The sequence below is a fragment of the Motacilla alba genome, chromosome Z, assembly GCF_015832195.1.
Source record: "Motacilla alba alba isolate MOTALB_02 chromosome Z, Motacilla_alba_V1.0_pri, whole genome shotgun sequence".
In the NCBI taxonomy this organism is placed as follows: domain Eukaryota; kingdom Metazoa; phylum Chordata; class Aves; order Passeriformes; family Motacillidae; genus Motacilla; species Motacilla alba.
In genome coordinates this window covers 30,355,282-30,369,138 of record NC_052046.1, presented here as the reverse complement: position 1 = coordinate 30,369,138, position 13,857 = coordinate 30,355,282, and the positions used below count along the sequence as shown (strand labels likewise).

The following is a 13,857-nucleotide window of genomic DNA, read 5'->3' as shown; positions in this document are numbered from 1 at the left end:
CATTTGGTAACAGAAATCATATATAAAAGGAGTATTAAAACAGGTCTATGCAGCTCACCAAATGACCAATGACTTTTAAATAAGTAGCTAAGTTAATTACTGAACAGTTGCTTCCCTAATGAAATATACTAAATTCTGTGAAGCAAACCGTAGGTCCCCCTTGTATAAACAGTGCTCGTATAAACAGTGCTCACATAGTTTCTATTATTCACAGAATCACAAGATGAGTATAGTTGGAAGGGACCACTGTGGGTCATCTGGTCCAGCCTCCCAGCTCAAGCAGGGTCATCCCAGAGCACACGGCACAGGATTGTGTCCAGATGGTTCCTGAGTATCTCCAGTGAGGGAGACTTCATAGCCTCCCTGGACAATCTGTTCCAGTGCATGGTCACCCACACAAGTTATTACTTTATGTTCTCATGGAACTTCCTGTGCATCAGTTTCTGCCCGTTGCCCCTTGTCCTACTTGTCAGCACCACCAAGAAGAGCCTGGCTCCATCCTCCTGGCATCCTCCCTGCAGATACATTAATGAGATCCCCTCTTCTTGAACTCCCTCAGCCTTTCCTCATAAGAGAAATGTTTTGGTCCCTTAACCATCTTTGTACCCCTCCCCTGGACCCATTCCCGGAGCTCCATGTCCCTGTTGTGTTGAGGAGCCCAGAACTGGACACAGCACTCCAGGTGAGCCTCACCAGGGCTGAGCAGAGGGGCAGGATCACCTCCCTTGAGCTGCTCTTCCTGATGCACCCCGGGACACCATTGGCCTTCTTGGCCACACAGACACACTGCTGGCTCATGGACAACTTGTCCCCAAGTCCTTTTCCACAGAGCAGCTCTCCAGCAGAGCAGTCCCAGCCCTCCCTGGTGCATGGAGTGGTTTCTCCACAGGTGCAGGATCCTGCATTTGCCCTTGCTGAATGCCAGAATGTTCCTCTCTGCCCATCTCTCGTGCCTGTTGAGGACCCTCTGAAGGGCTGCACAGCACTTGGGTGTTGGCCACTCCTCCCAGCTCAATCAGTGAACTTGCTGAGGAGGATCTGTCCCTTCATTGAAGACATTGATTAATAACTTAAAAAATACTGCACCAGTAATGAACCCTGAGAGACACTGCTACCTAGAGACCTCCAACCTGACCCTGTGTCACTGATTATGACCCTCTGGGATCTGCCATTCAGCCAATTCTCTATCCACCTTACTGCCAACTAACCCAGTCCACACTCCCTGAGTTTGTCTACAAGGATGTTGAGAGAGACAGTGTCAAAAACCTTGCAGAAGTTGAACATCCACTGCTCTCCCCTCATCCATTCCGGTAGCTGTTCTTCCATAGAAGACAATTAATTTAATGAGGCATGATTTACCATCAGTGAATCCATGCTAACTATTGCTGATCACCTTACTGTCATCCACATGGATAGAGATGGCCTCCAGAACAAGGTATTCTATCACTTTCCCAGGGATTAAGGTGAGGCTGACTGGACAGTAGTTCTCTGGTTCTCTTTCTTGCCCTTTTTGAAGACCAGGGTGACATTTGCTTTTCTCCAGCCCTCAGATAAGTCTCCAGATTGCCATGAACTTTCAAAGATGATGGCCAGGACCCTTACTGTGGCTTGCCAGCTCTCTCAGCACTCATGGATGCATTGTATCAGGGCCCCTGGATGTGCAGATTTTGAGTTTGCCTAGGTGTTCTCTAACTCAATTCTCTTTGACCAAAGAAAAAATATTCTTTCCAACATTCCTTTACCCTGATTTCCTGGGTGAGAGATTCCTGAGGGCTGGTCTTGACAGCAAACACCAATTCAAAGGCACTATTCAGTAACTCTGCCTTGTCTGTGTCCTGTCACCAGGGTGCCCCCTCCATTTACTAACAGGTCCACATTATCCCTTGTTTTCCCTTTGCTGTTGATGTATTTGAAGAAGCCCATCTTGTTTTCCTTGACATCCTTGGTCAGATTTAATTCCAAATGGGCCTTAGCCTTCCTTGTCTCATCTCTCCTTAGTCTGACAACCTCTCTACATTAATTCCAAGAGGCTGACCCTGCTTCCATCCTGTGTATTTCCTGCTTATGTCTGAGTAATGACAGGAGTTCCTCATTTATCCATGCAGGTCTCTTGACCCCTTTTCTGACTTCTTGCACATTGGGATGTGTAGTTCTTGAGCTTGGAGCAAGTGATCCTTGAATATCAACTTTCCATGCAGGGCCTCTTCCCATGGGATTCTGTCAACATCCCCAGAGAAGCTAAAATAAGCTCTTCCAAAGCCCATGGTTACAATCTTAGTTGCTCAGAGGCTGGCCCCACTCTTCACACCTCCAACAAGCCCTTTCCTGTTTGTTGGGTGAGGTCATGCAGTACACCCATTTCTTGTGGGATCCTCCATCATCTGTGACAGGAAGATGTCACCAGTGCTCTCCAGGAACTGGAGTTGTTTGTGCTTTGCTGTGTAGCTTCTCCAGAAGATGTCAGGGTAGTTAAAGTCCCCCTCAAGAACCAAGGCCTGTCACTTCAGGGCTGATTTGAGCTGTCTGCAGAAGGCCTCATCCACCTCTTGACCAGGCATCCTGTAGCACACACCCACAAGTGTCACCCTTAGCAGTCTGCCCTTTTATCCTAACCTTTAAATTATCTACTCACTCATCATCTACCCCAAGACAGAGCTTGATACATTCCAAGTACTCTTCCTCTCTTACAATTGAGTTATATCACATTCACCATGAACTCCTTAATACTAGAAGAAAATTGAATAAGAAAAAATTATTTTCACTGTCAGAGTGGTAAAACAGGTATTACCCAGAGAGGCTGTGGAGAATCCATTCCTGGAGTTATTTAAATCCTAGTGGGCACAGCTTAAGAAGCCTGCTCTACTTTGAACCAAAATGTTGGTCTAGTCGAGCTACAGGAGTGACTGTCTGACTCAAGAGATTGTGCTCATATGGCTCCGTGAAAACAAAAATGTAATAAACCACAAATAAATGCCATCTTGACCTCTTGTATAACTTCAAGTACTCAGAGCTCTAGGAGATTGTTAAAAGAGATTTTTGAAATGCTTAATTCACACAAAATATAAGCCATAAATCCATTCATAAATAAAATCCACATAAAGAATGAAATTCTTTCTAAAAAATACAGCAACTTTCAGCTCGCTTAATTAAACACCTGCCAATTCCAGTATCTGCTTCTGAATTTCTTTCATATATACAATAGAAATATAGGTCCCACTGCAATCAAGGTGTCAGACACTGACTTAAAATGATTAATTCTGGAAAGCAGTTTCTACTGTAGCTAAAGTAATATACTGAAGTCTCTACATAGAGTTTACTGCTGCTGATTCTGTTGAGCTGAGCTCCAGATTCAGCAGTGACTTAAGTAACTAAACTGGCATCCAGGCATGGTGAACTACCTTGAAGTCTGTTTTCTTGTCAGTGCCTTAAACTGGATGTAATCAACATTGGGTATCAGCTGTCCACACGGTGCTGAGCTCAGCTTTGCTCATTCTTGAAAGCTGCTGCAAGACAATAAATGGGTGTCTGACCACAAAATGACAAAGCTCACGGCTGTGGGAACTGCCTGTACTCCACCTCAGGAGAAAGAAGATCTGAACTCCACCTCTTCCATGACTATGGACTCCTCTACTCTGGTGAGGAATTAGCAGTGCACCTCACATGCTCAAGGGCTATTCACTTTCTACAGGCAGGTCTTGACAGCATCACATACTGTAGAGAACAGGGACTTCTCAACTTGAACTACGCTGTGGGCATGATGTTTATGGAAAAGTCTAAGGGGCTTTTGACTCAGCATTCTAATCCTGAAAGGTAGGAGTCATGCAGAGTACTGGGGATGCCCATTTCTATGAGGAATTTAAGTGTCTAACTTCAGTCATTTGAATTCACTCAGGGTACATAGATTTCATATCATCATGCCCTTACTTCCCTGATGAATGTGCAAGTTACTTACATGTATTCCCTGGGGTAAAAAAATAATGTTGTCCCTAATGAAAAATCCTTTTAATTTTACAGAAAGTGTATATGTTTCAGAAGTGGGTGATCTTCAGAAGTATACAGACTGGTAAAACAAAATGATCAGAAACAAAAAAATTGTATTTTGATCACCTTTCTTTGTTTTTCTAGTTCCTGAGTATATTTCTGATAGTAGCCAGCCAGATGCTTTTGAAAAAGACAGAAGTAGCATAATCCTATTAGGGAATAGCCACAACACATGGAAAGCTGCTTCCAAGCTCCATCAGTTTGCAACTGGTTTGTGGCAAAATAGGAGCAGAGATTACATCTGTAATACTGAATTATCTTGTTTGAAGTGCTTGTGACATATGTTTATCCACATAATATTATCATCTTTTCATAGGAATCCTTCAGCATGCTAAGGAAATCTGAAATCTGGCATATTTCTACCACATTTAATGACCTGCACTTAGATCATTCATATGCATACTTGTTTCCAAAAGTGCTATATGAATAACTTCAGATGTGTGGTTATGAAGAGCTGCAACCCTACAGATTATCATCTCTTTAGAAAGACAAAAAAAAAAAAAAAAAAAAAAAAAAGGCTGGCAGTTCCTGTGGAAACTGTGGTAAGTATCAGGGAAGAAGAGAAAGGCCTGCAGAAGCTGGAAACAGCAAAGCTGGTGGGTTCTGCATTGAGAAAATACTGATGAGCACAACAAAATCTCCATATGAATAAGGGATGTATAACTTATTGCAGTTTTAGAAATAAAAATTGTGCGGGATAGGAAGCAATCACAAGGAGCCTAAATTTGCAGGGGGTTTTGTTTTGATGATGCTGGCACAAAGATATTTAATGCAATTTTTTTTCTTCCTTTCTTTACAGATGTAAGACTGTTTTTGCCATATTTTCAGTTTCTCACCCATGCTGTCATTTTTACTCACTGAATCTAAAATGACTCGTTTGGTGACTTATGCATCTATTCCCTATCAAAACTCAGTATTAACATTTTGGGAAGCCTGAATGGAAAGTCTTTATAACAAACATCTCAGTTCAAGTATTAAGACATAATCCATTAAGAAAAAAAAAATCACTTTGCACTTTTTTTTTAACTTGGCAAATTAATCTTGTAAATGGAAATTTATTTTTCAATTTAAAAAATACAAAATGAAAGAAAAATTTGCATACTATATATAACTTGTTACCAAAAAGTTGCCTAAATGAGTAAGTCCAACAGGTACGTTGCTAAAAATGAGGGAAGAATGTCTGTATAACGTACCATCAGCATCACATTATGCATCTGCATGTGATGATCTGCAGGGCTAGGCAGCACCATTTGAACAAATAACTAATTTCAATAAATAACTTAAAATAACTAATGAACTTTGTCTCAAACACTCTCTAGTGATGCATCTTTCCTGCTCTTTAAACATTGATATTGAAATACTTATTCCTTTGTATGCAACAGATGCCCCAGGCACTGTTCAGTTCCAGGTGACCTGCAAGCTTTTCACTCTCACATACTTTTCTGACAACTGGAAGAAAGCTCTTCCAATTAAAATGTCCCCTTTATGCAAGTGAAGAGAAGCACCAAATAAGTGAAGCATTTTGAAATAACTTGGGCAAAGATGCCACAGAGAATATGTCTTTAGCCAAAGTTTTAAAGCTTTAAAAATAGGTATAAGCAAACAAACAAAAAAGCTTTTACTCTATTTCATCCAAATATTAAGAGGTATTTGACAGCTAGTAAGGCTTATGACAATATAAGGCACCTGTGCCTCCATCTGTGATATTCAATTTCAAGTGTGTACCTGGTAGTATCTTCCTTCTGCACAAAATATTCCCTTGTGAAATTGCGCACAGAGCCCTGGTACACAAGCAAATTGCACAGCAGTCTGGAATGGCACTGGATGTTGTCATTCTGGACTTGATCAAGACTTTTGATGCTGCCCCTCAAGATAACCTTATGCCAAGCTCAGGAAGTGGGTGGTGAGGTGGACTGAGAACTGGCTGAATGAGAGCTCAGAGGGTTGGGATCAGTGGCACAGGTCTATTTGGATGCCACTGTCTCCCAAGCTTCAATACTGGGTCCAATCTTATTTTATCTGTCATCAGAGATGGAGTGCCTCTTGAGCAAGCTCACTGATGCCACAAAAGCTGGGAGGAGCTGCGGATACCCAAGCACTGTGCAACCCTTCAGAAGGACCCTGACAAGCAGGGTTCCTTTCAAGCTGGGCAGAAAGGAACCTTCTGAAATTAAACAAGGGCAAATGCACCTGGGGAGGAATGATCCCAGGCCCCAGCACAAACTGTCTATGAGCCAGCAGTACTCTTGTAGCCAAGAAGGCCAATGGTGTCTCGGGGTGCATCAGGAAGAGCACTGCCAGCAGCTCAAAGGAGGTGATCCTGCCCCTCTACTGAGCCCTGGCGAGGCTCAATTGGAGTGCTGTGTCCAGTTCTGGGCTCCTCAGCACAACAGGGACATGGAGTTCCTGGAGCAGGCAGGTCCTGTTGAGGGCTATCATTAGGGGATTGGAGCACTTCACTTAGGAGGAAAAGGTTTACCATTGCACTCCATGATCTTAGAGGTCTTTTCCAATCTAAAAAATGATACAGTTCTGTGAAAGGCTGAGGGAGCTGGCCCTGTTCAGCACCGAGAAGAGACAACCGAGAGAGGGGACCTCATCAATTAAGTATCTGAGGGGAGGATGTCAAGGGGGTACAGTCAGGCTCTTTTTAGTGGTGCTGAGCAATAGAATGAAAGGCCAAGGGCCAACACTGGAATGCAGGAAGTTCCACCAAACATAAGGAAGAATTTCTTTCCTGTAAGGAAAACTGAGCATAGGAATACATTTTCAGAGAAGCTCTGGAGTCCCATTCTCTGAAGATATACCAAAGCTATTTGATATACAATCTTGAGTAAGATGCTCTAGACAACCCTGCTGGAGCAGGAAGGTTGGATTAGACTACTTACTTCCAGTGGTCCCAACCTTACCCATTCTGTGGTCCTGTGGGGAGTCAGAAAATTGGTGTGGCATAATTTATACTATTTTTTCAGATCATGAAATGGAAGGTGCTATGCAAACATTTGGTAAGAATTTACTTCAGTTTTATACTTTCTGCTCTTCAATTATGTCACAATTTTAAAATGCGTAGCTTCCAGAAACATTTTCCCTACCTTTATAATGCTCTGACATGTTGAGAGTGGTAAACCAACCAAGCTGGTCCCATTGATCGACATGATCTGGTCACCTATGTTCAGCTTCCCAGACTTCTCTGCTGGTCCTCCATGCATCATGTTGGCTATGATTACTGTAGGCAAAATGGATCCCCAGCCAGACTCCACAATCACCACACCTAGAATTTCTCCCTTCTGCTTTTCAATGTAAACCTGTATAGTAAGAAAAAGTGTTTAAAAAAAGAGTTACTTTCACACCCATGGAACTAATATCATCCCCCTCCAAACATTCACAAACCCAACAAATATACCCCTCTTCATTTGCAACCTGCCTTCCTAATTCAAAGGCAAAACAAGATAGGGTACACGTTTTACTACCTTTCATTTGCATTCAAACATTAAATGACACACAATACAGACTTAGAGCTGAACACCCCTCAGAAGTAATTTCTGTTTATGAAAAGAAATTCCAGTGAAGGAACTCTTGGTGCCATGAGCTTTGGTGGACAAAGCTCAATAAGAAGAGATTGCAAGACTTTACAACTTTGCATTAGAAAAACATTACCTGTGTGTTCCAGTTTCACACTGGTTCATTTTTATTAAGCAAACTGCAAAGCCTTCTGGCACATACAGTTATTTAAAAACTGGAAACAATCATGTTCATAAACACCACTGCTTCTATAAATTTTATGTTGCTCACTGTAATTTTTTAAATTGTATTAATCTGTTAATCTGCTTTAAATTCATGTTCAAACATGTCTGGAAATTGTTAGGTAAAAAGAACAGAAACAGATGGTAAATCAGTAGACTGCTAATAAATTTGAGGTTTACTGTTTGCATTTGAAATAGAACTGATGATAGGGTGTCCTATTAGGGAGGATATTCTAGACTGAGATAATTTATAGGAAGTACTAATGATTTTTTAGTTTCTACCAACATAGGCCGGCAACTGATAAAGAGCAGCTGAATATTTGTGGGGGAAAAAAAAAAGAGACATACATCTTTGCAATTTTCTGATTTGGAGAAGTGAATCAGATCATCATTGTACATGTCCTGGGTATTAAGTAAGTCGCTATATTCCTTCTGGCTAAGGTCTTCTGGGTTGATTCCATTTGCCCTCAGAAATTCTTGGTAGGCCACACTAAATGCTTGACCTATGGACTGTGCAATCAGCTGCGCCTGTAGCAGTTCCCAGAAAAGGAAAGAGAAAAGAAAAATGTGAAACATTCTGATGACCATGTCCACTGACACTTTCTGTTACAATCACACTGTAAAATGGATCATCAAGTTGATGAACCTACAAGTTACCGCAATCCACTCTAAAAATATTTGTGCCTTATGAATTAATTTTAAAGACCACAAAATCTCAATACATTCACCTCTGCCATGAATCTAGCTCAGTAAGCAATTATAAATTACAAGTATGAGAAAGAAAGACATCCTTTCACAGGTAAGAACTGCTACTGTAAGTGTAAAGGTAGAGCCACTGCAGTGACTGTGGCTTGCACCTATCATTCTTCCCACACATGCTGCTCCCAGATGGCACTCCCTTCCAGCAGAAGCAATGTCATTCTCTGACAAGCCAGCAATGAAAAAGAAAATGTCTACTAGGAAACATACAACCACATTTGAAAGGGTATTTCCAACTTTTCCTATCATCCTTTACAACATTGACAGTGACTACTCCTACCTCAGCCTCATACAAAGAAGGAAAAAGGTAGCAACTTGAGACCAGATCAAGCCCTAAAGTAACTGGAAATAGTCATATGAATCTCCTTCTTCATCCTGCTACTACCTTCAGCCTCTATCCCCTACACTTATTTCCCTCCTTTCAACTCACATGATACTGGGAGTTCTCTGCCTCTTTCCTACTCATTCTGTCCTTTGTGAGCACCCTCTTGCACCTGCAGCTTCCCAGAATCTTGTCTGCACCCAAAGCCACCAAATGCACCTCTCAATACACTGCATTGCTCCCACCATGAGCTGTTTTATTTCTGCAGCTGTGGGACTGAAACTGGGCAGCAGGCAGATGCAGGGAAAGCTCTGTGCCAAGCAAGTCCACAGGGATGCCCGCCTTCAACAGAGGAATCATGGTCAGGCAAGTAATGGGCAGGAGAGCAAAGCACAGCATGGTGCAGAGTACTGCTGTGTATAGGTGGAGAGATTCACACAGTGAGCACTGTGTAGTGCACAGGAGGTGGCTGTGATGTGCATTGAAACACAGTGCTGCCTATGGCAAAGGCAAGGAAGAGAAACAGAGAGCTCCACAGCTGACAGTGGAGGCCTGGCAGACTACTGATAATGCATGAATGCTGCTCAGGTGCACTTTTATACAGTCTGATGGCCATTTTTAAAGTCCAGTTTGGTCCCTAATAAAGGAAAGGTTCCCAGCACAGAAATAAAAATGTTGTTTTATCTTAGACAGCTCAAACTAGCACTAAACCTGCTGATGATAACAGCATGTTTACTGGCGCTGAAAAGACCAATATGTAGACCAGTAGTATATTACTAAGGTAAGATCAACCTAATTTTGACAGCAAGGACAGCAAGAAAATGGGAAAACTGCACCTCCATAACTCAGTAAGCTAAGTGAAGAGTGCAGACTTTACATTCATACACATGCATCTTCACACTAGGAAGAGATTAGCTCCCACTTAGACACCCAGCATTTGGACATCACTAAGGTTCAACTCATTTAAAGGTACACCTCTAAATAGTTGAAAATCTGGTGTTGTCCTCTTTAGACAAAGATTCATCCAAGCAGAGACATGTTCTGGCCAATGGGCATACAGCTTCTGTTTCACTTACTGTGTAGATTCTGCCATGTACTCAGCTGTCTCAGAAGAAGAAAAGACAAGTTTTATAATATAAACAGGCCACATGACTTCACTGGAGGCATAAAATCTTCGAAGCTGCCATTTCGTTGCTGCTACAGTCCTTCCATTCTGACTGTTAGTCACTTCAGTATTTGAGATAAATTTGGCAAGTTACCTGTGAGCTACAAACCGTGACTAAGGAGAGCTGATATAATCTGCAGTTTTTCAGCATATTTTCCCCATCAATGAGCAGGGCTTTTATTGGATCTACAGGCATTTTACATGCCAGCTGGATTTACAGGCACAAAGAGGATCACACACGACACAAATACAGGCTGATCCAAACAAACCATAGATTGGGAAGCTCAAATTTTAGCTAGCCAAAGTATTAACAGCAGCCTAGGAAACAGATCTGGTAAGTACGGATCATGCAAAGGGTCAGGTGAAGGAAAATAAGCCCCAGACTCTGGCACCTGACAGTTTGATTTCTGCTTTTTCAACTGGCCAGTAAAAGAGCAAGCAGTGTCCAAACCTGTGACTAGAAAGACAGGAACAGCAGCCTCAAAGTGCGTAGCATGTCAAATGTTATTAAGCAAAAAATACACTGGCTACTGTATTTCACACTAGATTCTTAAAAGGCTTTACAAAACAGGTTTACATGTTACTTTGTGGAAATAATCCATAATTTTTATATGCTGTCAATTTTGGTCCAGGATTACTTTCATCAGTGCTCGTCCTTACTTTTTAATTCAGCAGCAGGTCATGTGTACACATTCATGTGCAGTAATATATTGGTGTGCAAGAATATATTCAGATAATATATTCAGACACAGGTTTAGAGCAGATTACATAAAATTATTACATACAATCAGCTCCTTATTCAAGAAAACCTTCCTATCTCAAAGTCCTTGCTGTTCACTGTAGTTTGGAAGACATGGAAGAAACTGGTATTTTCACTTACTTCTCTTGAGTATATTAGTTTCCTAGATTACTAGGACTAATTTGAATATGATCCTAAAAACTACAAATCTAATCTCTTCAATCTAGTAAGTCTGATTTTACTTTTCAGTTACTGAAAGTTACTTCTAAAAAGTACATAAAATCAGCAAGTTATATATACTGATTGTGAAGTCAGGAGATCAAGTCCTGTGTAAGGTAACTTAGTCCTGTGTAAAGTACCTTAACTATGCCATATATTAAAATTTAGTAATTTGTGTCTCTATTCAGCATATTTTGGGATTGCTGAAATCACAAACTTTCTTTGCTGGCTTTTTGATATGATGACAGCAACTACAGCCCCTATACAAACCACCTGAAAAATAAAAAATCATCTTTCTGGTTTGCATCAGTGACTGATCCTCAATGCAAGACTTGGGATTAGAATTTCCCTATGAAAATAAGCAACTCTGATAGACTTTCCCTCTCTTATGCAAAATTTGAGCTGCTATCTATAATCTTCAGCAACTGGACCCTCTTATCACTGTTACTGGAAGGCACTAGAGAAACTTTAAAAAAGCATTTCTATAAACACCAACTTCCTGTGACATGTCATGTCCAAACATATATATGGCAGGCAAGTTTCTCTGCTTAGATTAAATACTGGGTGCAGTTAAAAAGCAAACAGGACTACTCACAATGGACTTTGGGCCTATCAAAACGTGCTTACTTTTCAACTCCTAGAAAACTACAAGACAATGTAATTGCTTACATCCTCAGACTCAAAGACATGACAAATCATTTTGTACTGCCTCTTTCCATCTTGAGAGGGGTGAGATGCTTCCACGTTATCCTGGGAGTTAGAACGTGGCATTCGCCTACGAGCCATCAAAACAACTATATTTCCTATATCAGCAATGTAAGAAATAGTCCGCAGGGGATGATCCATCATGGTTTCCTGGGGAATAAGAAAACCAACATAAGCAGCTGCTTAAACTAAGTTCTTATTGCACATCTAGTATTATCAAAACACACAAATAGATGTACGACCTCTGCTAGGTGAAGTCTGTAATATCTGTCATGCATGAAGGGAGATACAACAGGAACCAAGAGCTTCACTTTCCAAAAAAATAAATAAATAAACAAAGAGAAAATTTTACAGGGTTTTTTTTTTTCTGTGGAAAGCACATCAAGACCTCAACTGCAGAACCTGCATATGCTGGGTATATATGTGTACAGGATACAAACAAATTATTGCAGCTAAACATTTTGGGCCACTCTGGGCACAATCAATACTTGAGGCAGCATGGCTCAGAAGACATAAGCTGACTACAATTATCTTACCCACAAATTCTAATTATTTCTATAGTCAGACACACCAGAATAATTGCTTGTATGACATGGCTCTTGGCCACGGATTTCTGCCTAGAGGGAAATACAAGATCCAGTACATTTTAAAGACAAACTTTAACATGTACGTGAAAGTTTATTCCAGTAGTCTACTCCAACAATACTAAAAAAGATGTCTATGTCTATACCTGTGTGTCTGCATTCAGTACTTTTATTCTCTGTGTAGAAATGAAGAGGTCCACCTCAGTCATGGGTTGAGATTCACCTTCTGGAGCCTGCAAATAAATAGATTAGAGTCAAACAGAAACATTATGTAACATACTTACTAATAATGATGTTAGTTCACATACAGGAGTACACTAAGACACAGTCAACGGAATAACAATGCAGGATAGAGTATTAGACTGCAGAAGCAAAAGATAAACACAAAGATGTGGAAACTATATCATATATGTGAAAGTGAATTGGGTATTGTTTGAAAAAAAAGTTAACCTCATAAAAGCTTGCCTGCTATTTTTCCTGATTCAATAAAATTATACCTGACTGCAACATGAACTATAAAGATTTCTTGAAAAGTAATATGATTTTACCATTTTCTGCACACTATGAATCCCACTTCAAATAAGGTTTTCATACAAGCCATAGAAAGGCCTAACAGTATCTCCTGCCTGAGGAATTTCTGTTTGGGCTAGCAGTGGCTGCCAAGACCAATGGAAAAACCTGTACCACAGGAGGTACTGTTTGAGCTATTCATAATGCAGTTCTGGCAAGACCTTCACAGTCGGACAACATACTTTTCAAGCAGTAACCCACTTAATAAGTATTATTTTGTTAAAAGAAAGCAAACATTTGTAATATTTTTAAAACTACATTTGTTAAAAGGTAGTTGAAAGCTCCACAAACAAAACTTATTACAAAGATGAGTCAATCTCAGTATATTACTTTATGTATAGACATAAACTTTTTTTTTTGCATCCAGCAATTTGACATCTCTGTGAGTCAAACAAAGCACTTCTACATAAAGATTAAACTAAAAAAAAAGTAAAAACAAAAGTAAAAAATACCAAAACAAACAAAAAACCCCCACATTTCATTTTAATCCATCATTTTACAATGTTTAAACCTTTGCCAAGTCAATCCTGATTCTTTAATATGCATTTTGGATACTGCCTGTAACCATTTGATAAATCCAATCTTTCTTCTATTTCTAACATGAAATGGCTAATGAGAAGCAACAAAAAATGGCCAATCAGGCAACTGATTTCCCAGATATGTCAACTCGTATGGTGGCTCAGAAATAAATCTGAAAAAACCTTGCTGGATGCAGAAAATAAACCCACAAAATAAAAAGAAAGGGAAAAACCCTCCCAGAAAACAAAAGAACAAGCATAACATCAAGCTGATGGAGTTTGTACTGCACCTTCTTCCTGCTTTTGGCTAATTTCTGGGCCATCTGCTTAGCATGGAACAAACAAAGACAGAACAGTTAGAGAACAACTTAGACTCCAAGTCAAGCAGGAATCTACGAACTAATGTCAGGGCTCACAGACTACCAGCTGGTCTAAATTAGTCCCTGCTTAAATTAACTTCCTCCTTGTTTTTTAGCTTAAAAATTGTAAAAT

The 13,857-nt window shown here is 40.5% G+C and overlaps 1 protein-coding gene across 2 annotated transcripts in view; it reads right to left on the bottom strand.

Moving 5' to 3' along the window:
* The window catches only part of APBA1 (amyloid beta precursor protein binding family A member 1), an 86,814-nt gene that overhangs the window by 6,055 nt on the left and 66,902 nt on the right, over positions 1-13,857 (bottom strand). The window contains exons 6-10 of one of the 2 annotated variants that reach the window (XM_038123357.1): positions 13,656-13,688; positions 12,424-12,510; positions 11,658-11,843; positions 8,133-8,312; positions 7,134-7,346 (exon numbers count right to left, since the gene is read on the bottom strand). In XM_038123357.1, the coding sequence (XP_037979285.1) occupies positions 7,134-7,346; positions 8,133-8,312; positions 11,658-11,843; positions 12,424-12,510; positions 13,656-13,688 (699 nt within the window). The remainder of the gene's footprint in view (positions 1-7,133; positions 7,347-8,132; positions 8,313-11,657; positions 11,844-12,423; positions 12,511-13,655; positions 13,689-13,857) is intronic. The other variant, XM_038123358.1, reaches the window with a different exon arrangement.